Source organism: Triturus cristatus, chromosome 7 (genome assembly GCF_964204655.1).
Source record: "Triturus cristatus chromosome 7, aTriCri1.1, whole genome shotgun sequence".
Classification (NCBI taxonomy): Eukaryota; Metazoa; Chordata; class Amphibia; order Caudata; family Salamandridae; genus Triturus; species Triturus cristatus.
The window spans coordinates 722,190,363-722,214,150 of NC_140590.1; the positions used below are offsets into that span (position 1 = coordinate 722,190,363).

Consider the following 23,788-nt stretch of genomic DNA (forward strand, 5'->3'; position numbering starts at 1 on the left):
CCAGCTGTCTGAGGGGTTCAAGAGAGGGGCAGTCTAACTGAGCCTGCCTCAGATCTGCCCTTGAAGGTCCCCCTGTCCCAAGAAACTCAACCTGATCAGGTTCAAGTTCTTCTAGGACAGTTCCTTCAGGGCTCTCAGAATCATCCTCCTGGGAGGGCTGATCCACCACCTGAGGCAGGGGGGAAGGCACAGCCTTAACCCTACTGCTCTTTCTCTTGGGTTGTGACTGGTCCATAGTTTCAGGATCCAGCACTTGTTCAGTGGTACACTTTTTGGCCTGTGACCTGGTCACAGCAAGGACATGTGCATATATCCCCAGCATTTCTGCATGGTTCCTATACTCCACTTCAGACCAAACTGAAGTTTCAAGATAATTGCCCAGTAAACACTCTACAGGAAGGTCTGAACTAACAACAACTTTCTTGAGGCCAGTTACCCCTCCCCAGGAGAAGTTAACAATAGCCACACTATGGGAGGTAGTGGCATTGCTAGCGTTGGTCACTAGGTAATTCTCACCTAGTATGATCTGTCCAGGGTCCACAAAGGCAGGTGTCACCATTGTGACACTAGCCCCAGTGTCCCTGTAGGCCTGAGCCATTCTTTGGTTGATAAAAGGAGTCTGTCTGTACTTGCCCAGGTTACTGGGGCCTACAGTAGAGGACAAAGCTAAGTCCCCATCACAGATCAGAACAGCCTGAGTAGGTATTCTGACTAGGCCAGAATCCTCCTCAGTTCCCAGGGTTAACCCTACTACACCCTTTTGCTGGGAACCACCACTTACAGCTGGACTAGGGGGTACAGTTGCCTTAGGGGCAATGGTGGCTGGGGGCTTATCCTTTTTGGTGCACTCACTAAACCAATGTGAGTTGGACTTACAATAGTTGCACCATGGTTTCTTTTGGCCATCTTTCTTTTTATCCTTTTTGGGACCACCCTCCCCCTGAGCCTTTTGGGGGCCTGGTGAAGACTTCTGGTCTTTTTGTTTCTGATCATTACCCTTCTGGTCTGCCTTTTTCTGATCACCACCCTGGTTCTGGTTTTTCTGCTTAACTCTAGTCCTGACCCATCTATCTGCCTTCTTTCCCAATTCTTGGGGAGAAGTCAGATCAGAATCAATCAGGTGTTGATGCAGTAGCTGGTTTTGACAGTTGTTAAGGATTTGCTCTCTCATGATCAAATTATAAAATCCTGTATAGTCCTTAACCTTACTTCCCACTAGCCAGCCTTCCAGAGCCTTAGTGGCACAATCTACAAAGTCAGTCCAGTCCTGAGTCTGTGTCTTCTGGGTATCCCTGAACAACAACCTGTATTGTTCAGTGGTTAGGCCAAACCCATCAATTAGAGCACTCTTCAGGACAGTGTAATTATCTGCATCCTCATCACTAACTGTGAGGAGCTTGTCTCTGCCTTTCTCAGAGAAGGAGAGCCACAAGATAGCTGCCCACTGACTTTGGGGTACCTGCTGTACTTTGCAAGCTCTCTCCAAAGCAGTTATCCATTTGTGGATGTCATCCCCACACTTGTAGGGAGGGACAATCTTGCTCAGGTTTCTATTATCATAGTGTCTGTCTCTATCCTTAGGGATATTTCTGCCACCAGTGGGTTAACTTTTGCTCTCTAGCCAGAGCAAGCTTCTCTTTGGCAAGGGCAAGTTCTTCCCTCTGAATCCTCAGATTAGCTTCCCTCATTCTGGCTTCATGCTCCTTTCTCTCAGGGGAAGTCATTCCCCTGTGAGAGGAAACACTAGAGATGCTAGAGACATGGGAGTGGATGCATTCCCTTGAAGGGGATCTGTCCCTCCTGCTTCTCTGGTTAAGCCCACTTGGGGGTCTGTATGGGGGGACCCCATGCAAACTCCCATGTAAGCTTAGGTTAGCCTGGCTAAGTCTTCCTACTTGGCCCTGGCTGTCTACCTCGTCATCTGAAGCCCCATCTGACTCCTCTGTGGTGGGTAGACCCTTATCTACAGCTATGGCACCATACTTGGCAGCTCTTTCAGCATCATAGGCCTCCAGAAGCTCCACTAGCTGTCTAAGGGTAGGGTTGGAACCCTGTTTTAATCTTCTGGAGGTACACAGTTGTCTCATCTCCTGGAAAGTGAATGCATCATATCTAGAGGGAACCTGTCTAGGATTCTCCTCTCCTGAGGGAGCATCAGTGTGATCTCCATTCAGGGACATGATTCTAGTGAGGGTGTGGTGTGTGCACCTACCTACACTAGTTGTATCTACTCAACCTCTCTAGTAGTTGTAGTCAGGGTGTGTTACTCCCTTCAACCTACAACCACTAAGTCCAGTAGGACTTAAGTATTATATGTACCTAAACAATATCTGTGTGATCTTTCAATTTAGTATCTCAAGATTTGAATATGCTACTTACCAGTATGCATCTGTTCTTGGCATGTAGGGCTGCTGACATTCATATCTGTGCATAGATCGCCGCCTAGTGTTGGGTCCGGATGATTGCACATTGTTGTCCTGGAAGAGTCTTCGAAGCATCCTGAGATGGGTGACTCCTCCCCTGGACCACAGTGCGCATGGGCATCCTCTCCATCCCCAGATTGTTTTTCGCCATTGTGGCAGTGATGGAGCAGATACAGGAAGTGATGACCATGCTATACAGTAATTCTGAGAGCTGCAGCTGCGACAGGCGCCGGGGAGGAGGGTGGGCGATATGAATGTCAGCAGCCCTACATGCCAAGTACAGATGCATATTCAGTTCGAGGCATGTGGGCTGCTGAATTCATATCTGTGCATAGAATACACAGCAGTACCTCCTATTAGCGGCGGCCACCCGTGCCAGCTGCAGCAGTCTGAAAAAGAGTTTTGAGAACAGCCTGTCCTACAGCAGCTTGCTGTTTTGAGTGTACATCTACACAGTAGTGTTTGGTAAATGTATGTATAGTGGACCATGTGGCTGCTCTACATATTTCTTGTAAAGGAATGTTTCCCAGGAAAGCCATGGACGCCCCTAACTTCCGTGTTGAGTGGGCTCGTGGAGGAATCGTTAATGTGCGTTTAGCTTTTTGATAACAAATTTGGATACATTTAACGATCCATCTGGCTATACCTGCTTTGGAAATGGCGTTGCCTTTGTGTTGTGGAGAGAAGGCAACGAAGAGTTGTTTAGTCTTCCTAAAGTTTTTAGTTCTGTCAATATAGTACATGAGGGCCCTTTTGACATCTAGTGTGTGGAGCATCCTCTCAGCGACATTTTGTGGGTTTTGGAAGAAAACCGGCAGTTCAATGGTTTGGTTCATGTGGAACTGCGATATTACTTTAGGCATGAACTTGGGGTTGGTACGTAGTACGACCCGGTTTGCGTGAACTTGTATAAATGGCTCCTGAATGGTTAGTGCCTGGAGTTCACTAACTCTCCTTAAGGAAGTGATGGCAACCAGGAAAGCCACTTTCCAGGTGAGGAATTGAATCTCGCAAGAATGGAGAGGTTCAAAGGGTGGACCCATTAGTCTGGTGAGGACCAAGTTGAGGTTCCACACCGGTGCCGGGGGGTGCCTTGGGGGAATCACCCGTTTAAGTCCTTCCAAGAAGGCTTTGATGGCAGGCACTCTAAATAAAGAGAGGTGCTGCCTGTTTTGGAGGTAGGCTGCTATTGCTGTTAAATGGACACGTATTGAGGTGTATGCCAGATTGCATCGGTATAGGTGTAATAGATAGCAGATTATGTTCTGAATAGATGCGTCTAGTGGGTTAATGTGGTTGTTGTTGCAATAAATGACAAACCTCTTCCATTTGGCTGCATAGCAAGCTCTGGTAGTGGGTCTCCTAGCTTCCTTAATGATCTCCATACAGTCAGGTGGCAGGTTTAGGTAGCCAAACTCTAAGACTTCAGGAGCCAGATTGCCAGGTTCAGCTGTTGCGGATCCGGGTGTTGAATTTCTCCATGGTTCTGCGTCAAAAGCGCGGGTTTGATCCGCAGCCTTTGATGCGGCACCACGGAAAGTTCCAGAAAGGTGGTGTACCATGGCTGGCGTGCCCACGTTGAAGCAACCAGGATGAGTGTCAGAGAGTGCTGTCGCAGTTTGCGTGCCACTAGCGGTATCAACGGCGCTGGGGGAAAAGCGTACGCAAATCTGCCGGACCAGTTCATCCATATCGCATTGCCCTGCCACTGTGGATGTGGGAACCTGGCGGCAAAGCTTTGGCATTTTGCGTTTTCCCTTGTGGCGAATAGGTCTATCTCTGGATGACCCCACTGCTGGAAGTACGGTTGGAGCACTAATGGGTGTAACTCCCACTCGTGCATCTGGTGGCTGTGTCTGCTGAGCAGATCCGCCATCTGGTTGTCTTTGCCTGGGAGGTGTTCCGCCATGAGGAATATGTTCCTCTGAATGGCCCACTTCCAAATGCTCTGAGCCAGATGAGACAACTGTGGAGAGTGTGTTCCTCCCTGCTTCTGTATGTAGTACATGGCAGTCATGTTGTCCGTCCGGATCAATACGACCTTGTTGCACAGGTGTACTTTGAATGCTTTCATTGCCAGGAAGATTGCCATCAGTTCCAGAAGGTTGATGTGCATCTTCTTTTATTGTGTAGTCCATAGTCCCTGCACTGTGTAATTGAGTACATGAGCTCCCCATCCCTGGAGAGACGCGTCCGCTGTCAGTATTATTTGTGGAACAGGCTCTTGGAACGGTCGGCCCTTGCAAAGGTTTTGTGGATTCCACCAATGCAGAGAGATGTATGCCCGACCGCTCACCAACACTAGGTCTTTCAACTGTCCTTGAGCCTGATTCCACTGACGTGCTAAGCACTCCTGAAGCGGGCGCATATGTAGTCTCGCGTGTGGGACTATGAAGATGCAGGAGGCCATCATGCCTATCAACTGCATGAACACTCGCGCCGGTAGGGAGTGTTGAGGTTTGAATTTTGAGATCAGCAGTTGCATGCTGTTGATTCTCACTAAAGTTGGCTGAGCTGTGGCAGCCAGAGTGTTGATTGTAGCGCCTAAGTACTGTTGTACGTGCGCAGGTTGGAGACTTGACTTTGGGTAATTTAGTGAGAATCCCAGATCGTGAAGAAGGTGAATGGTGTGGGACATGTGGGCGGCACATTGTTGTGCTGATTTGGCCTGAACTAGCCAGTCGTCCAAATAAGGGAAGACGTGAATATTTTGTCTTCGTAGATGTGCGGCCACTGTCGCCAGGCACTTGGTAAAGACCCTGGGTGCTGTTGTTACTCCGAAGGGGAGAACTTTGAACTGATAGTGATTCCCTTGAATGGTGAATCTGAGGTATTTCCTGTGTGAAGGGTGTATTGGTATGTGGAAGTATGCATCCTTCAGGTCTAGTGTAGCTAGGAAATCCCCCTGAGTGAGTAGTGGGAGAACCTGTTGGAGGGTGAGCATATGGAAATGCTCCGACAGTATATATAGGTTTAGGGGTCGCAGGTCTAGGATAGGTCTGAGCGAGCCGTCCTTTTTTGGGATCAAGAAGTACAGAGAGTACACTCCTGTGCCCTGCTGGGCGGTGGGTACTACTTCTATGGCCCCTTTTGCGAGCATAGCAAGCACTTCTTGCTGGAGTAAATCTAAGTGTTCGGCTGACATAGGACGGTGCTTTGGTGGTATGTTGGGTGGAGTGGAAGTTAGTTCCAGACAGTACCCATGTTGAATGATGTCCCTGACCCACCTGTCTGTGGTGATGTTCTTCCATGCGGGCAGGAACAGCTGGAGTCGTCCCCCGACAGGTGTTAAGTGGTCGGGGGGTAGGGAGAGGGCGTCACTGTTTGTTTTTTGGGGAGGACCTGGTGTTGCCATATCCACGTCCCCTACCCTTGGCGCTGGATCCACGATATCCACCCCTGTTGTTTTTGTCGTAGGTGGTCTGTGTGCTACCTTTAGCATACTGTTGTTGTGACCCCTGGCCCCTTGACGTTCCCCTATTTCCAGTGCGACGAAAGGAGCCACTACGAAATTGTTGGCTTTGTAGCGCCCCCATAGATTTGGCAGTATCTGTGTCTTTTTTTATTTTCTCTAGGGTAGTGTCAACGTCTGGGCCAAATAAAAATTCTGTGTTAACCGGTAAGTTGAGGATATTGTTTTGGATCTCGGGTTTGAAGCCTGAGATGCGTAACCAGGCATGGCGTCGTAACATGACACTTGTGTTTATTGCCCTGGCCGCTGTGTCAGCTGCGTCTAGGGCGCATTTGATGGACGCATTAGTGAGGAGTTGTCCTTCTCTAATGAGGAGCTCTGCTGACTCTTTATACTCCTCTGGTAGGTGTTGGAGCAGTGACTCTAGGGTGTCATAATGTGACCTGTCATAACGTGCCAGGAGTGCTTGTGTATTTGCGATGCGCAGGATATTGGCTGCTTGCGCTGCCACACGTTTGCCCGATGTTTCAAGGACCTTTGACTCTTTGTCGGGGGAGGAGCATCACCAGTTGTCTGTGAGTGGGCTCTTTTGCGAGCGTTGGCAACCACCATAGAGTCTAATGGCAACTGACCCCTAATGTATTTAGGGTCACCAGGTGCAGGCTTATATTTCTTTTCAATCCTTGGGTTGAACACTCGGGCTCTTGTGGTGTCCTTGAAAATGTCTTTGGCAGGCTTCAGAACCCCTTTAAAAATGGGCAGAGTCTTGACAGTTCTTTCCGAAGATGCGAAAGTGTCAAGCAGGAAGTCCTCCTCAATGGCGTCAGAGTGCAGTTCCACCCCATGATGAGCAGCTGCCCGTTCGATAAGGGCATTAAATGCGGCCGTGTCCTCTGTAGGAGAAGTTTTAATATTGTAGAGTTGCGCATCCTGAGCATGTGGCGTGACACTTGGGTCTGTGGGGTCATCCCATGCCTGATCAGGATCCTGTGTGTCATCGGGATCTGCGTCCCCGGGGTAGATGGTATCGTCCCCATCATATTCCTGCATTGTGTCCGATTCAGAAGGGGTAGGAGAAAAGGACTGTGGAGCTAGTGGGAGGGGATGGAAGTGTTCTTGCAACACTGGTTCCTGCTCAGCCGGCAGCTTGCGTTTGAGGGGAATTTTGTATGGCACCTCTTCCCTGACTGGCGTGATCTTGCGCTTGTGGAGCATGAGCCTGCCAGTGTCGGCATCGATAAACTGTGGCCCTGAAGGGTCGTGTTCCGTTAGGCCAGAGGCGGTGGACTGTGTGTGGAGGACACGTGTCCGAATTTGAAAAAGTTTCGGTGCCGATGTCGGTGGCAGCCCAAAGGTGATGTTGGTGGGCTCCGAGTGCACTGTACCGGGTGAGGTAGTGTGGGGACCCGAGGTAGAGTGGAGGGCTACCTGGTCCCGGATACGTTGAAGAGAGGCAGAGACCTGCTGCACAGCAAACTGAGATGGTGGTTTGGTGGGCATCTTGGTAGTAGGTGTGGAGGCCGACCCCGACTTTTTTGTCGGAAGGGGGTCACTGGCTTGAAGGGATGCATCGATAGTCGACGTAGTCGAGGACTTCTTTGGCATCGGTGCTTTAGGCGTCGACGTTGCCGAGGCGGCCATTTTGACTGCGGAGGCGACGGGCTTCGGTGTCGGCGCCGAAGGTGTCGGTGCCTTGTGGTGCACGAGGGCGCGCCTCTTCTGAGCGTCGACCGCGTCTGCTGCGGTGAGCTCGGCGTCGAAGTCTTTCTGTACGCGTTCGGAGCCGACGACTTTTTTCGGCGTCGGTGCCGGGCCAGCGGACTGTTTCGACGCCCTTGATCCGACCACCACCAGTTTCGCTTTCGATTTTGAAGGGACTGGAGCGATGGATGTTTTTGGGTTTAACAACCCGGTCGTCTTGGGTAATATTGGCTCTTGCATAGTGTTCAGTGCCGGGCCGGAAGGCGGGGCCGAGGAACCATGGATTAGGTCTTGGGTAAGGCCCGAAGGCGATCCCTCGACCGGAGCCTGACGACTAATTTTGGCCTCCGTTTCGACGGATTGGCCTAACTCCTCGGGGGAGCTGTCTTCTTCAGCCCCATAGGCTTCGTCGATGTCCCCTACCTCGTCGACGGCTTCTTCACGTCAAAAGAGCTCTTCGTCATCGTCGTCCGATTGGGAACCATGCTCCGAAGCGGGGCTAGATAGAATTTCTTCCACGCTCTCGGCGTCCTCGGTGCTGAATATGTTGGTGGGTGCGGGCGCTGCCTGCTGCGCCTCGAGTCTCGCTGCCCGTCGGTTCCGTAGAGTTTTCTTGGATCGGAACCGTGCGCAGGCCATGCATTTTGACTCGTCGTGATCCGGCGAGAGACATTTGTTACAGACCGGGTGGACGTCGATGTGAGGGTACTTGGCGTGGCACAACGGACACCTCTTGAACGGAGTTCTCGATTCCATCGTCGTGGAGCGTCGAAGTTTTGACCAAGGCGAATCGAAAGTTTGAAAAAGGGTGTGGAGCACTAGGACTAGTAGTCGACACCGAGCGGTAACTGTACCGACGAAAACTCTAGGCCTTTTGGCCTAAACCAAGTATTCCGAAGTTGAGCTAAGATAGTTGCATCCGAACCCAATGGCGGAAAAAAACAATCTGGGGATGGAGAGGATGCCCATGCGCACTGTGGTCCAGGGGAGGAGTCACCCATCTCAGGATGCTTCGAAGACTCTTCCAGGACAACAATGTGCAATCATCCGGACCCAACACTAGGCGGCGATCTATGCACAGATATGAATTCAGCAGCCCACATGCCTCGAACACAATGGTATTACAACAGCAAGCTCAGATCCCAACCGCTGCTCACCAATGTGAGAAGTTGGCCTGATGTATGATGTCACTAGTTCTAGTGTACACCTTATATCAGTCCAAATACCCTTATGGTGATTGGTTGTAAAGTCAACCTTATAGACCAGCTATCCTAGTGGTAGCATGGACAAGAGCAGTCTTAGGCTAAACTCTGAATGGCATGTGAAGCCAGCTGTGATACCATATATAATCCCTTGAATACCAAATGAAAGGACACCACAACAGATATCTATATAAAATAAAGTGTATTTATTCTAGTCAAACCCTCAGCACTCTTTATGAGATTAGAGGTAAGTACAACACAGTCTTATTTATGCATACATTAAGTCGCACAGGTAAGTAATTCAGTTAGGCCCTAGGGGCCATGCAAACCATATACTAAGTAAGTGGTACAAGGACCACTGTCACGGAATTAGGATAGGCCTAGGCCTAGGGAATCGCTGGGGCTACACTACACTAGCAACAGTTAGGAAGTGGGAGGCCCACGGGATTCAGGTGCAGAGTGGAAACACTCACGCGTAATGCGTAAAAGTCGATAGAATTACTAGCAGTTAGAAATAAACAGTTTTAGGACACTTCTGGTATAGCTAGAAAGTCGAGACTCGGAAACTAGACCCTAGGATAGTCAATACCCTTGTGAGCACCGAAGTACCCAAGTTACCTAGCCAACAGGCTGCGGATGCATAGGTGTGAACTTGCGTCGGGTTTCGTCGTGGACTTCTATGGATGCCTGAAGGAAAGTTGCTGACAGGCAGTCAGTGAAGAGTGTCCGGTGGATCCCAAGGCTGGGATCAAGAAGAGAGGAGACCTGCAAGCAGAAGGGACAGAGTCAAGGTCACTAGCCAGTGACCACGTGGAACCAGGAAGGAACCAGGCGATGTCGTGAAGATTGCAGGTGAAGGTGAAGCTTGTCGCTACAGCCACGAGGACCAGGGAACGTCGAGGACGACCAGGACCAGGAGGCGAGCTGTCCCACGAAGGCTCTTGCTGTCGGCGGCGTCGAAGTTGGACTAGGACTCACCAAGCCTTGGCAAGCGGAATCCACGAAGAACGGAGGACTTGCTTCTGGTGCAGACCAGGAAGGTCTGGGGTGCTTCTCTTTTTCAAAGAAGCGGGAGCCAGTCTGGAGGAGCCAAACCAGCGCTGAAGATTTCAGGGTGCGTCGTCTCAAAGGCCACTAGCCAGCGGGCAAGCAACCGGACAGACGCGGCAAGCAGGAAAATGCAGAAGGGCCCCACGCAGGACTCGTGGAGTGTGGGGGGCTGATCTTCGGTGCAGATGGTGATTGGGGTTGGGGCTTCTCAATCCCCGGTGCACAACTTCGAGGGTGCTTCAGAAGCTGCGCTTGAAGATACTAGCCACTTTTCCCAGGTAGCCGGTCCCACGTCTCTCGTCGCCTCCACGGATCTCAGCTCGGCTGTGGATGTGGATCAGGGTCGGAGAAGTCTGGAAGTCAAGGCTCTGGTCGGGCTCTGCAGTCGGTCCCTCGTAGAACTTTAGCAAAGCAAAGGGTAGTCTCTTGATGGTGCCTGTTTGCACAGGGTAGCCACTCCTTGGCCACAAGGGAGATTCTTCAGTCTTCTTCTTTCGTCGAATGTCGAAGGTCCAGAGTTTCTGTTCAAGTTGCAGGTTCAGGATAATCTAAAGTCTTGAGGCCCAACTCCCACTATTATACTAATCTGGGGGGCTGGGATACCTGCTAGGTCACGCCTTATGGGTGGGACCTGGGAGGGGGGTGGTTACACCCCCTTCCCTTTGTCCAGTTTCGCGCCAGGACTGGGGCTGGAGTGCCACAGCACCGGTTTGAACTGGACTATGCACGGGACACCTTGTGTGCCCCAGGCATGTCTCATTCTATTCATCCCTCCCTGCCCCAATACACTAAGGCCTGTCTGGGGTGGTGCTAGCACCTCCCAAGGCAGGAAACCTATTGTCCAAGCCTCCCTTGCCGGGATCACTCCCAGCAGCAGGAGGTCAGACTCGTGTCTGTGGCAGCAGCATCCATTTTGTGATGCTGGGGCTCTGGTTAACTTTAACCGGGTAAGTAGGTTACAACATGTCTTCTCCCTCTAGAAGGGAGGGATAATATCCTCATCCCCAGAAATGGGATGGGGGTATTATTCCAAAGTGTTAGACACCTTACACGACATGTTTTGATAAAGCCAAACCATAGTTACCATAACCGTTTAAGATTATAAGGCACTTTAAGAGTATATGGTAGGCTATATCATAGAACAGCTATAAGGACATGGTTCCGAAAGCTGCAGACAGGCTCAGCTCATGCTAGAGCACCATCTCACATGTTACCAAGCACTCTGCCTCCAGGATTGTTAAGGCCTGCCATAGGAGTGGCTGATAGGTACACATGTGTCTATATGTAAGTTAGGTATAGGAATACTACACCTAAGCAAGGGGTGATTACACGACCTTGCCCCAGCTGAGTGATCAGCCAGTTGTGTCATAATGGAAGGCCAGGCCAGGGGTGGCATAATACATGCTGCAGCCCCTGGTAGGCCTAGGGTACACCTATGCCCTGGGTACCTAGGGTACACTGTACAGGGGCCAATAAGGTGATCCTATCCAAATGGGTTATGCATCTAAAGTACATAGTATCAATTTAGAGAGAGAACAGCAGGGCTGTGGGTCTGGTTAGCAGGCCCACAGCCACATCTAAGTCGAAAACCAGTAAAGCAAAAGCAAAAAGTGGGGGTGAACATAGAAAGCAGACCCTACTCTCCTACAGAGTCCATTCCATGTACTGCTTGCATGGTCGGCGAAGTACTTGGATTTTTAAGATGCACGTCGAGAAGGTTCGAAGATGATCCCCAACCGGAGCGTCGCAATACACATCCAAACCCGATGGCAGAAAAAAACTATCTGAAGATGGATCTGATGCCCATGTGCACTATCGTCCTAAGGAGGAGTCACCTACCTCGTGACTACAAAAGAATTCTTCCAAGACAAAAACAAAGTGCAAACATCCGAGCCCAACACAGATGGCGATCTATGCACAAGTATACAATCTACAGCTCATATGTCTCGAACATCCCATTTCTAACAATCCTATAGTGAAATGTGAACAGAATTAACAACATGTGCAAACGAGGAGTGGTATTGCAATTCGCTATGAAGGGCTCTGTTACCACAAGAGATTCACCCTATGAGCACCAGCTGTACTTTTCAGAGAAGCCGTGGCTATGACTGAGTGTACCACTTCGGGTTCACAGAAAGGTCCCAAAGGCTGTCCGATCTAAGCCACGAATTCTTTCAAAAGGTAATTTCCAAGGTTCATACAGATAACATGGGACACTATGCTGCGGTGACAGGTATAGTGCCAGCATTAGCCAACAAATAATGTTTATATCCGTTCCCTTCACACAGGACACTCTACTGCGCTAAAATGGCATTATAGCAAATATGCCGCACAGGATTAAAATTACTAGGGGGTGACTTCAAGTCCATTAAGGAGGAGAGACTACCGCTTGACAGACATCTAAATCCACTGCACTCTCTGACTGGGAGAGGCTGAAGAGTTATTAGTTTTGGTAAGCATTCTGGTGTAATGCTGCTCCTAGATTCCTCAAAGAAGCAGTGTCACATTTCGTCTAAGAACTTGGTAACGCGGATTTGCACAATTTCCTGCTTTAATTTGATCTTTTTTTTTTTTTTTAGATCAAATTAGAGTGTGCTTGTCAGAAATAATTTTTATGGTGTTTCGCGTGAATTCTAGTTGCCTTTTTTTTTTTTTTTTTAAAAAACGCATTTTGAGATTAATTTAATAACATGTGCTTCATGAAGTGTTCCAAGATTCCACACATTGTTGAAGATATTTACATTATCATGCATTCAAGAAGATCCTTTGAGAAAAACTGTTCCTCTAATTAAGGACTATGAAATTTCTAAAAGCTTGAAGCTGGAAGATGTCAGCACCTACCCTTTTAAGCCTGATCAGATGTTCGGACTTTCGAGCGGAGAGGAGTTGCCACAGAGCAATTGCATGCTTCAGAAGACATTGACTCAATGCCTGAAAGATAAAATTGTTATATAGAGGTAATATAGAACAATAAAAAAATATGTATATCTAATGTTTCCTCAAAAATTGTTTATTAAGAAAATTAACCCAATATCAATAGAACACACACTGCACTCAAAAATGACTTTTTATATTGCATCTTGACACTTCTTGTTCTGTCATTCATACTTTCCTGCTCTAATACATTTTTTAAACAGCAAAAGCATTTGTGTACCTGTATTTCTAGTGAACATTTTGCATGCAATACTTTCCTCGTTTAGATCACGTTGTATATTTGAGACAGTTTTCTATTCCTACTGAACACTATGCTCTTGCTAAGCTTCTGTGAATTTGTCACACTTCGTCAAGTCACCTGCATCACATTTTATCTTGCTGTGCCAGGCACCACTGTCAACTTGCCCCAGTAATATCTCAAAGTGCCAAATTGACCTATACCCTGGTCCAGGTGATATGTAACAGGGCCTCATCTATATTGGTCTCCTAAATGTCAAATCTCTAAAGAAAAAGAAAAAGAAAAATGTTCTTACCTTTAGAAACAATCTCCTTGTTGGATACTCTACCTGCAGGGTTTATTACCTCTTGAATATCCCCTGGTGCCAGACTGGAAAAGTGATCTGGAAAATTTGCAACAGTCCTCCTGTGCTGGTGGTTGCACTTTGGTTCCATCCCAATGTCAGTTGCAGCATGGATGTGATATCACTGGAGCCATACAGAGCCACTCTGGTGCTCTGATATCAGTTCCTCATTGAACTTTCTTTCTGAGGTCTTACATCACGTCAGGTTCGATTGACAGTGAATTTGCAATAGTAACAATTGGAACATTTTAATCACCAGGTAACTAAAAGAACAGTACCACCTCCCACACGGTGGGCCTGAAGGAATGGTCAGACCAGGAAATCCTAATGCACAGAATGACCAAACTGGCCATCCCCATTCCAAACAATAGTGCTTGAAAAAATGTGAAGGAAAGCCCATGTCACTGTGCAAAATATGTCTGTTAAGGGCACTCTTCTGGATTCCTTATAGTGGTCCTTTTTTTAGCAAGGAAGTAGAGATCTCAATACAGAAGACAATCCATCGAGATGAGTCCCTTTTCGGGCTCCCTTGACCTTCTTTTTGCCAACAAACATTCCAAAAGAAAATGCTGATCATCAGACCTAAACTCCTTCCTCTGGTCAATATAAAAAGCTCACAGCTCTACAAGGGTAAAGCAGCTGTAACCTCTCTGCTTCCTTGGTGGGATCGGTAGGGGATAAAATGTGAGAAGTATGATAGACTGCCCCATATGAAACAGGGTCAATACCTGCCAACGCCTTCGATAACAAAGCCTCTTTGGTCCGGAGTACCACTTTGCCTGGTTAGAATTAGGTAAAGGCAGACAAAAAGCACCTGATGCGCAAAGCTGACATGATGTTCACAAAAACAAGTTTTCAGTGTCAAAAGCAGCGACTGGCAGATGTGTGACAGTTCAAACAGAATCTTCATTAGAAAGGTTAGAACCAATTTAAGGTGCCATTGGGGAATAATGAACTGAAACGGCATGAACCTTCTGAAATCAACAGACAGGGTTGAAAATGTAAAGAAAACTGAAGCAGTACCTTTAACACCATCTCCACTGCATAACCCTACTGGATCAACTAAAGGACAAAATGTACAACATCACACACTTGGCAATGAAGCAGTTTCCCTGCCTGGTGCAAACCGATTTCTTGGAGGAGTAACTAGCTAACCAAACAACATCAAGCACTTCTAGCAGCAGGCAAAAAAAGACTGAATGGTTCCTTACCTGTAATCCTAGTTCTCTCTCATGAGAATCTCAACTGAAATCAAAGCACCGAATAATCCAGATTATGTGCAGCAGATCCCGGGGCACTTCCTTACAATATATATATATATTCTTAAGTGTAAATGTTTGCCTTTCTTAAGGAAGGCCTGGATAAGCCCTTAAGTTATTAAATGTTTTCCAGCCAATAAATGAGGCTTTATCACTATAATTCCCATTGCTAAAATATGCAAAGCAGCTATGTGGAGATCAGTTCACATTTTACCAAACGCTATTTTTTGGGCTGAGATGTGAGAAAAGATGCTCAAGTAGGACAGGCTTCCCTGAGTAATCTATTTGCTTAGTTTTCTCTATGGGTCGTCTCTTTTCTATTCCACTGCAGTTTGTAGTATCGGGCTTGCTACTCTATTCAGTGCTTATGTTTATCTATTGAGAATCTCATAAGAAAGAAGGAATGGTTTCTTGCTTGTCATTCTAGTTCTCTCTCAGGGGAATCTCCATTGAAATCATAAGCATCCCAGCCTCCTCGCCCGTGGAAGAGACAAAGATTATATAGACAGTCTGTTTCCCAAAGTAATGCTGCGTTTGCCCGGTAAAAAGAGAACTGCGGGAACTGCCACCTACTGGGCATGATGAGATATTGGTGAGATGTGAGCGCCCTTAAAGGCATAGTCTGTTTTTATATCTGCAGAGTTGCAGCCTACAAATCTACATTGTCTTCTTCCTACTTTGCTATTTTCCTTTAAAAAAAGGTTTGTGAATGAGATTTATAAGGACAGCTCCTGATAATTTTCCTGTTTTCTAAATGCAAATGAAAGCAATTGGTTAATATAGACTCATTTAAAGGCTGCACAACATTTAATAACTTAGGTGCTTATCGAGGCCTTCCTGAAGAAAGGCAAACATCTACACTTAAAAATATATTGTAAAGAAGTGCTCTGGGCTTCCGGCACATGGACAGGACTATTTAGTGCTTATGATTATCAATGGAGATTCCCCGAGAGAGAACAGTTGTTCCTGTTCAATCTCCAAGTATGAAGGTAGAGGTTCTGGACTTTGGGATGTTGGACCAGACCATTCCGCTCCCATTATTAGAGGAGGTCTGTCAAGAGCGGCAGGTGGAGTGGGAAACACAGGGAGAGTCTCAGAGAATCTACTTGGCCAGTCCGGATTGACAAGGATGACTTCAGCTTGGTACAGGCGTAGTTTCCTCAAGAGCGAAGGTATCAAAGATATGGGAAACCAAAACACAACCAAAACACATTCTCAAAGGCTCCCTGAAACAGAAACTGGAGTGCATGTTACTGTAGGCAGTGTGCATTCCCAAGAGTGGGGAAAAGGTCCATCTAGAAATGCCCCACCTGACTGAAGATATCCTGTACCACCTCCAGATAGAGAGGCGAGATGCAAGATGATGCTGACTCAGGCAGTCAGCTCTTGTGGTCAAAGAGCCTGCCAGATGCAGGAAACCAGCTACAATCCATGCACTTGTGCCCAGGTTCAAAGTTTCAGAAACTCCCGGCAAAGAAAATACGCCATTGCTTGTTCACATAACATATCGCGGTCTTTTTGTCTGTCATGATCTGGGCTAATCTACCACAAATGGTGGTCAGGAGAGCCTTTAATCCTATGCAAATCCCCCTCAGCTCGAGCAAAGTAGTGTATGGTTTTTTTGTAGTCTGGAGACAAAGAGGCCTTGTAGGGAAGTGCCACTTTTTGCTTGGTTACTCCCCACTTTTTGCCTAACATCTGATGCAACCTGACTTGATGTGCCCTGGGTCCCTACCAATCAGGTTCCCAGGGTCTGTGTTATTTCCCAAACCTGTACCTTTGTACCCACAATTGGAGCATCTCTGGCCACAGGTAAGCACCTTGTAGGAGGTACCATGGGAACCAAGGGCACTGTGACCAGGGAAGGACTGTAAGGGCTGCAGCATCTATTGTGCCATCCTTAGAGGCCCTGCATGTTTTGGTGCAGAGAACAGTGAAGAATCGACATGGCACACATCCCTGGGTGCCATGCCTACAACCCACTGCCTGATGCAGAGGTAAGTCACCCCTCTAGCAGGGTGAAATTGCCCTCAGGTGAGGGTACAGTGGCATGAGCCCTGCACCCCTATAGTGTCTAAGTCCATTCTTAGACATTTTAAGTGTAGTAAAGCCATAAAGAGTATATGGTCTGGGAGTTGGTCATTGCAAACTCCACAGCTCCATAATGGCTTTACTAAAACCTGGGAAGTTTGCTACCAAACTTCTCAGCACATTAATTCCACACGGATTCCAGTGTGGGGTTTAATATAAAATGCTCTCAGAGGGTATCTTAGAGATGCCCTCTTAAATACGACCAGCCCTGATGTGGTTCCTGAATGGCTGCCCGACATTTGCCACTACAAGACAGGTTTCTGGACCCCTGGGTCGAGACCCTCCACTCTCTGGGTCCAGAGACAAAGCCAATCCTTGGCAGAGTGGTCATACCTCCTCCCCCAGGATAGACTGGGTCCACACAGGGGAAGTGTCAAAGGCATGTAGCCTTTGGAAGCTGTTCCTGCCTTTTGCTGCCCCAGCAACTGACTCCCACCGGTTCTGCCCAACACTTTGGGTGAAGGAATCAGTGGGAAAACCAAGCTAGGAAGAGAGGTGTGCCCACCTTTGCCAACCCCACCCTTCAGGTGGGGGAGGCAAAGTGAAGCACACATCTCAGTCCCCTCCATCTTGAAGATGTGGGGACTCAGCCAATTAGGGAGAGGCTCATGCGGGTGGTATAATAGTGGGTGTATCCGGGAGATGGTATGCTTTTGGACAGCCTGACCTTTTTTGGCACCCACATAGCCAACGAAGAGTTGATCGTCCACCCGGAAATCTTTAGTGTGGTCAAGCTAGAAGGACAGCATACGTTTTGGGCCCAGACAATGGAGTCTCTCCTCTTGCTTGGAAGGGTGCTGAGGTGGAAAAAAGGTGAGCAGAGTGATAGTTTGTCCTATGTGAAAAGGTGTAACTACTTTAGGAATGATTGAGGGTCTCGTCCTAAGCGCCACTTTGTCCGGATGCACAGAGAAGGGAGCTTAGAAGAAAGAGCCTGAAGCTCACTCACCCTGCGAGCAGAGGTGATGGCAACAAGAAAGGCAGTCTTCAGAGTGAGGAGCCTGAGAGGACAGTTGTGAAGAGGCTCAAAAGGAGCGCACATAAGATAAGTTAAGACAAGGTTCAAGTCCCACTGGCGCATTATGACCGGAGATGGTGGAAGGAGATGAATAATGCCCTTAAAGTATCTGTTTACAATAGGGGACTTGAACAATGAGGGCTTATCTGGTAGCCGAAGGAAAGCAGCAAGACAGCATTTAAGGGTGCCCAGAGCAGAGCCCTGTTGGGCCAAGGAAAGGATTAACAAAAGAACCTCAGAGGGAGGGGCAGAAAGGGAATCCACAGCCTTTGCTGCGCACCATGCCACAAAATGATTCCATCGACCGGTCTATACCGTTTTAGTGGAGGGACGCCTGGCTGCCAAGATGAAGTTACAGACTTCAGGCGGAAAGTTAAAAGCGGTCAACTGTCACCACAGCATCACCACGCAATGAGGTGGAGGCTTCACAAGTTCGGGTGGAGGACTCTCCCCTGTTAATGTGACAGAAGATCCTCCCGAAGGGGCAGTCTGATCGGAGGATCGATGGCCATGCTCAGGAGCTCGGGGTACCAGACTCTTCGTGCCCAGTACGCAGACACAAGAATGACTTGGGCCCATTCACGCTTGATCTTCTTCAGCACTCAGGGCAGAAGTGGTACAGGTGGAAAGGCGTACAGGAGGCCGCTGTTCCACTTGCGACGAAAAGAGTCGCCGAGCGAGTGCCGCCTGGGAAATTCAAACGTGCGAAACTGCTGAGATTGCACATTCTCTTCGGTGGTGAACAGATCTAACCAAGGCTCTCCCCACCGCTGAGATTTTGCACCACCTTTGAGTGAAGACGCCAGTCGTGATCTACCAGGCACTGACTGCTGAGTTCATCCGTCTTGGCATTCAGAGAACCTGCCAGGTGTTGAACCACCACGGTCATGTCCTGATGTTCCAGCCATGGCGAAGGGCCTCTTGACATAGGGTCCACGACGCCACCCTGCCCTGTTTGTTGCAGTACCATATGGCGGTGGTGTTTTCTGTGAACACCTGCACTACTTTCCCCTTGAGGGAGGTAAGGAATGCTTTCAGTGGCAGGCGAATCGCCTGGCGCTCCAACAGGTTGATATGTAGCCCGGACTCGGCCGGATATCAGACTCCTCTGATCTCCGCCTCTCCCAGGTGGCTGCCCCATCCCAGGAGTGATGCATCAGTCACAACTGTTAGGCCTGGTTGGGGAAGGGAGAGGGATCTGCCTCTGACCCAATCTTGGTTTGTTAACCACCACTGCAGTTGTTGTGCAGTTGCCTTCGAGATCTGGAAGTAGTCGGAAGGATTCCACTGATGCTGCGCCCACTGGAACTTCAGGTCCCACTGCAGAGTCCGCATATGCCACTTGGCATGATCCACCAGTAGGATGCTGGAGGCCATGAGGCCCAGCAGCCTTAGGGTCATTCTCACCGAAATCCGGGAAAGAGGCTGAAACATCGGTATCTTAGCCTAAATATCCTGGACTCGCTGCTCGGGAGAGTAGGCCCGAAACTGCACTGTGTCCAGAACAGCTCAGATGAAAGGGAGCGTCTGAGAGGGAGTCAGGTGCGACTTCAGAATTTGATAGTGAACCCCAACAAGGCAGAGGTCTGCAGTAGTCTGGAGGTAGGATACGACAGCCTGGGGCGAACTCGCCTTCAACATCCAGTCATCGAGATAGGGAAAGACTGGAACCCCTGACCTGCGCAGATGATCTGCGGCCACCGCCATCACTTTCCAGGAATGAACAGGGGAACAAACGTACCCACCGGTATCATATCCGATGTCGGTTTGCTCCGGTCTGGCTCCATCTCGGGGGTGAGGATGATTGCGGCACCGACCGAGAGCATGGCTCGTGCTGGCATTGGCACCTGGGAAGGTCGAGTGAGATCGACCAGCGTCGATCCGGATTCAGGACCGGATCCCCAGGGGTACTCCAGTGCCAGGCCCGAAGCCACCAGCATCAAAAGCCCAGGACCCCCGACCGGCTCCGTGGGGCCCGAAGGCACGCAGGCGGAGTTGGGCTGCCCAAAAATGGGATGGAGGGCTTGGTAAAATGACTGAGGTTGGGCAGGGATACTCATGCTCCCGGAAACGGGGGATGCGCAGTCTCGTCCCTGAATCAGGCACCGGAGACGGAGCCTTAGCGCGACGACGCTCCCTGTCCCACGTCGCGTCAGCCGACTGACAAGGAAAAGGAGAAGAGCGTCGCTGCTTCTTCACCTTCTTCTTCTTCAACTTACCCAAAGATCTCGAAGACTTTGAGTGCGACGAGGTGTGGTGGCTCCTTGAGCGGTCTTGAGACCTTACTCTCGAACAAGACCGGGATAGGGAATGACGCGGAGCTGACCGCCGGGCCTCCAATATCTTTTGGGACCGCTCCTGCAAAGACTTTAGATTCATGGCCCGGCAGTCGGAGCACAACTTCAGATTGTGGTTGCGCTCAGTCCATGAAAGGCACACAAGCTGTGGATCCGTCACAGACATCAGTTTGTGACAGGAGCCGCAAGGCTCGAACCTGGTCCATCGTTGGGACATCCCTCGCACACCAGGAGTCAATAGACTCAAAAAGTAGTTGAAAAAACGTTGAAAAAAGTTAGTTAAGTGACTAGGGGTGGCTCTCCGGTGCAAGGCTGGCACAGAAAGAGAAAGAACAGACAACAGCGCGCAGGGGCAGCGTCTAAATAGGCATCGCAATGTCATCCCGGTGACCATGATGCCAACGACAGATGTGAAGCCGACCAACGCTACCCATCGGCACGCAGGGGTACTGCTAAGAAAAAACTCTACGGATCCAGTCTGACGCCTGGGGGAAATTCTAAGGTAAGAAATCTATAACTAACTGTCTCTTTCAGATCTAGTATTTAGGGGCAACTCTGAACCTTGCCTCCTAAGGTTCTAGGAAGAAAGAAGAAGCACCGAAGAGCCGTGCTGACCCAGGAAGAAGGGGACAACTACTACTTTGACCTCAGCCCTGGCAGCTTGTCGGCCTTTGACCTGCCTACAGCAGAGAAACCGTCGTGTCCAGCAGCCATCCAGTGCCCGGAGGATCTGCCCTGTACTCACCTAACAGACTTGGTCTTACGTGAACACCATATTTGCTCAACAATGACTCCAAGACCAGATTCCGGTTTCTCTATGATTCTGCACCACTCTGCACCCAACAACCACGGCCCGAGTTAGTGTCCCAACATCACGAGGAGGTTACCCCAACGATCACGACCTGGGATCTGCTGAGCCCCAACCTCCCTCAAGCCGATGCCTGCAGCCTCAACCTGAAGTGTGCCCCGACAGCAACCGGAGCTGGTAAGAAAACCCAACACCAGAAGTCACCCCTGCACCCGATGCCCCACGCCCTTGTGTGCCCCCCCCCCCCAATTGTGTCCAGGCATCCCCCTAGAACCCAATTTACCACTCCAGCCAGTGGTCGCCTTCAGGAAGTCTCTCTGCCTGACCCTGCAGGAACTTTGCCAAACCGAAGGTCTCCCTTGAAAAGCACAGTGTCCCCAACGTCTCCTTGGCACCCTTCACCCAGCTGCACCAGTGCCGCTGGTGGAGCAGCTCTTGTGCTGGTCGTTTTCCCCTGCAGTGCTGACCTTAACCCCAGGAGCTTTGCTCCCACACCGAGTGGCCTGCTCTTAAGGAGTCCCTAACCGAGTCCCCTTTAGCCCTATTGGCTAACATTGGGCCCTGCACTCTGCACACGGCCTCCCCAGTGCCACTGGTGGTGCAACAATAGTGTCTATCTAGACCTTGGGGACCCTTGGTCCTCTCCCACAAAACTCCCACTTGTATGATGTTAACATACCTGCAAAACCGATAAAAAAAAATTCCCATAGGAACCCATGTTATGAGATTTTGGGCCCAAAATGTTATCGTTGAACTGTTGTGTAGAACGGGAAAATAGAAACTTTAACTCAAAGCCAAATAAAAGTCTTACTTACCTTTAATTTTGAGATTCATAGTTGTGGTATCTAGGCATACCACCCCCAGTATTCAAAGTAATCTAAAAGTAACTAAAAAGTATTCTAAAAGTAAGTACTGTACAATTCAAACTGTGTTATAACGTGATGCCAACCTGTAACAATTGCAAATCCATCCTCAAATGCATTTCTGTGTCAAGGTTTACAATTGAAAGTTTAGTTTACCTACCTGTACCAAGTCCTGCTTAGTTCTAGAACTAGAATACAGATATACCTTTTTTATACTTAACCAATTGGTCTGGATTCAGTCTCTGAGTGTGTGCATCAGGCTTGATTGAGTGGATGCTATAAATGCTTAAAAAACCCTCTGGATAAGCCTAACTGCTCGTCCACACTACCACAAAGAGAGCTTACCTAATTTAGCCTCTGCTATAACTCTGGGGACTCCGTGGAGTCTGTGCACACTATATCTTACTTTGGTATGGTATATACAGCACCAGCTTCCAACAGGCATCTGAATTCCAGCTTCTCCATATGCAATTTACTACTGTTACCTCTGCTGGTGGTTGTGAGAAAGCGCCCTCTTGCTGCATGGTTGCCCCCACTTTTTGCTGAATTGCTGATGTGCTTTGACTGAGTGTGCCCTGGACTCCTGCTAATCAGGTACCCAGGGCCTATGGTCTTTCCCTAAGACTGCATTTAAGCCTAACCCCAATTGGCATCTCTGGCCACAGGTCAGGCCCTGGTAAATGGTACCACAGGTACCCAGGGCACTGTGACCATAGAAGGCCTCAAAGGACTGCAGCACTTATTGTGCCACCCTTAGAGGTCCAGTACCTTAACACACACACACACTGACTTTGCAGGCGGCGTGTTTTGGTGCAAAACAAAGTGAAGAGTCGACATGGCACACATCCCTGTGTGCCATGCCTGCAACTCACTGCCCTGGCATAGATCAGTCACACCCCTACTGGGGGCACTATACCAGTGGTGAGAGTCCAGGTGCATGAGCCCTGTACCCCTACAGTGTCTAAATCCATTCTTAGACATTGTAAGTGCAGTGCTGCCATTAAGAGTATAAGGAGTTTGTCATTATGAACCCCACAGCACCATAATGGCTACACTGAAAACTGAAAAGTTTGGTATCAAACTTCTCAGCACATTAAACCCACACCGATGCCAGTGTGGGATTTAATGAAAAATGCACACAGAGGGCATCTTATAGATGCCCCCTGAAAGCTAACCTACCACTAGTGTCCAGGCTGAGTGGCTGCTTTCAGCTGCCACCACCAGACTTGTTTCTGGACCCCTGGGTCGCAAGCCTGCTGTTCTCTGGGGCCTGAAACAATGCACATCCTGGGATGAGGTGCCAAGCCTCCTCCCCCAGGATGGGCAGGGTTCATGAAGGGGAAGCTTCAAAGGCTTGCTGCCTTTGTGTGCTTCCCCAAGCTACTTGCTGCTCTCAGCAAAGGGTCCCCACTGGTTCTGACCCCCACTTTGGGTGGGAGAACTGGTGGGAAAAACAAGTGAGGAAGAGAGGTGTGCCCACCTCTGCCAACTACACCCCTCGGGGGGGGGGGGGGGGGGAGGCAAGGTGAAGCACATCTCTCAGTCCACACCATCTTGAAGATGAAGCGACTCAGACAACCAGGGACAGGCTCATGCCCCCCTTCCACTGGAGGGTGGCATAATAGGGGGAAGGGACACATTGATCCATGCCTTTTACCTACCTGTAACACCGCTAAATCTAGTATTTAGGGGCACCCCTGAACCTTGCTTCCTCAGACAAGAAGAATCAACAAGAAAAGATGAAGGACCGAACAGCCACACAGCAGCTAGCAGGAGGAAGACCCCCACTGACTTGGCCCCAGCCGTAGCGGCCTGCCTCCCCCTCGAACCTGCTCCTGCGAAACTCCGGTGTGTCCTGCAGCCAGCAACCACAAACATCCCAGAGGACCTGCCTGGCTTCTACCACAAAGACTCTGTCTCCCATGAACACCGGATTTGTTCATCTGCAACCGCTGGCTCCGGCCGGACACTGAACCCGCCCCACTCTGCACCCGCCGTCCACGGCCCGAGCGGGCAAACACCCAGAGGAGGACACCCTGGCGATGCCGACCAGAAATCTGGTGACCCCTGGCCTGCCTCAAGCCTCCAGCCGACACCTGCAGCCTAAATCCAGAAGGTCCACCCAACCACAACCAGGAGTTGGTAAGAA

General features: G+C 49.4%; 1 protein-coding gene across 2 annotated transcripts in view; it reads right to left on the reverse strand.

The window, feature by feature from the left end:
* The window catches only part of RNF213 (ring finger protein 213), a 2,329,248-nt gene that overhangs the window by 76,427 nt on the left and 2,229,033 nt on the right, over positions 1-23,788 (reverse strand). For both annotated transcript variants that reach the window (XM_085617427.1, XM_085617426.1), the window contains exon 64: positions 12,630-12,719. In XM_085617427.1, coding sequence (XP_085473553.1) covers positions 12,630-12,719 — 90 coding nt within the window. The remainder of the gene's footprint in view (positions 1-12,629; positions 12,720-23,788) is intronic.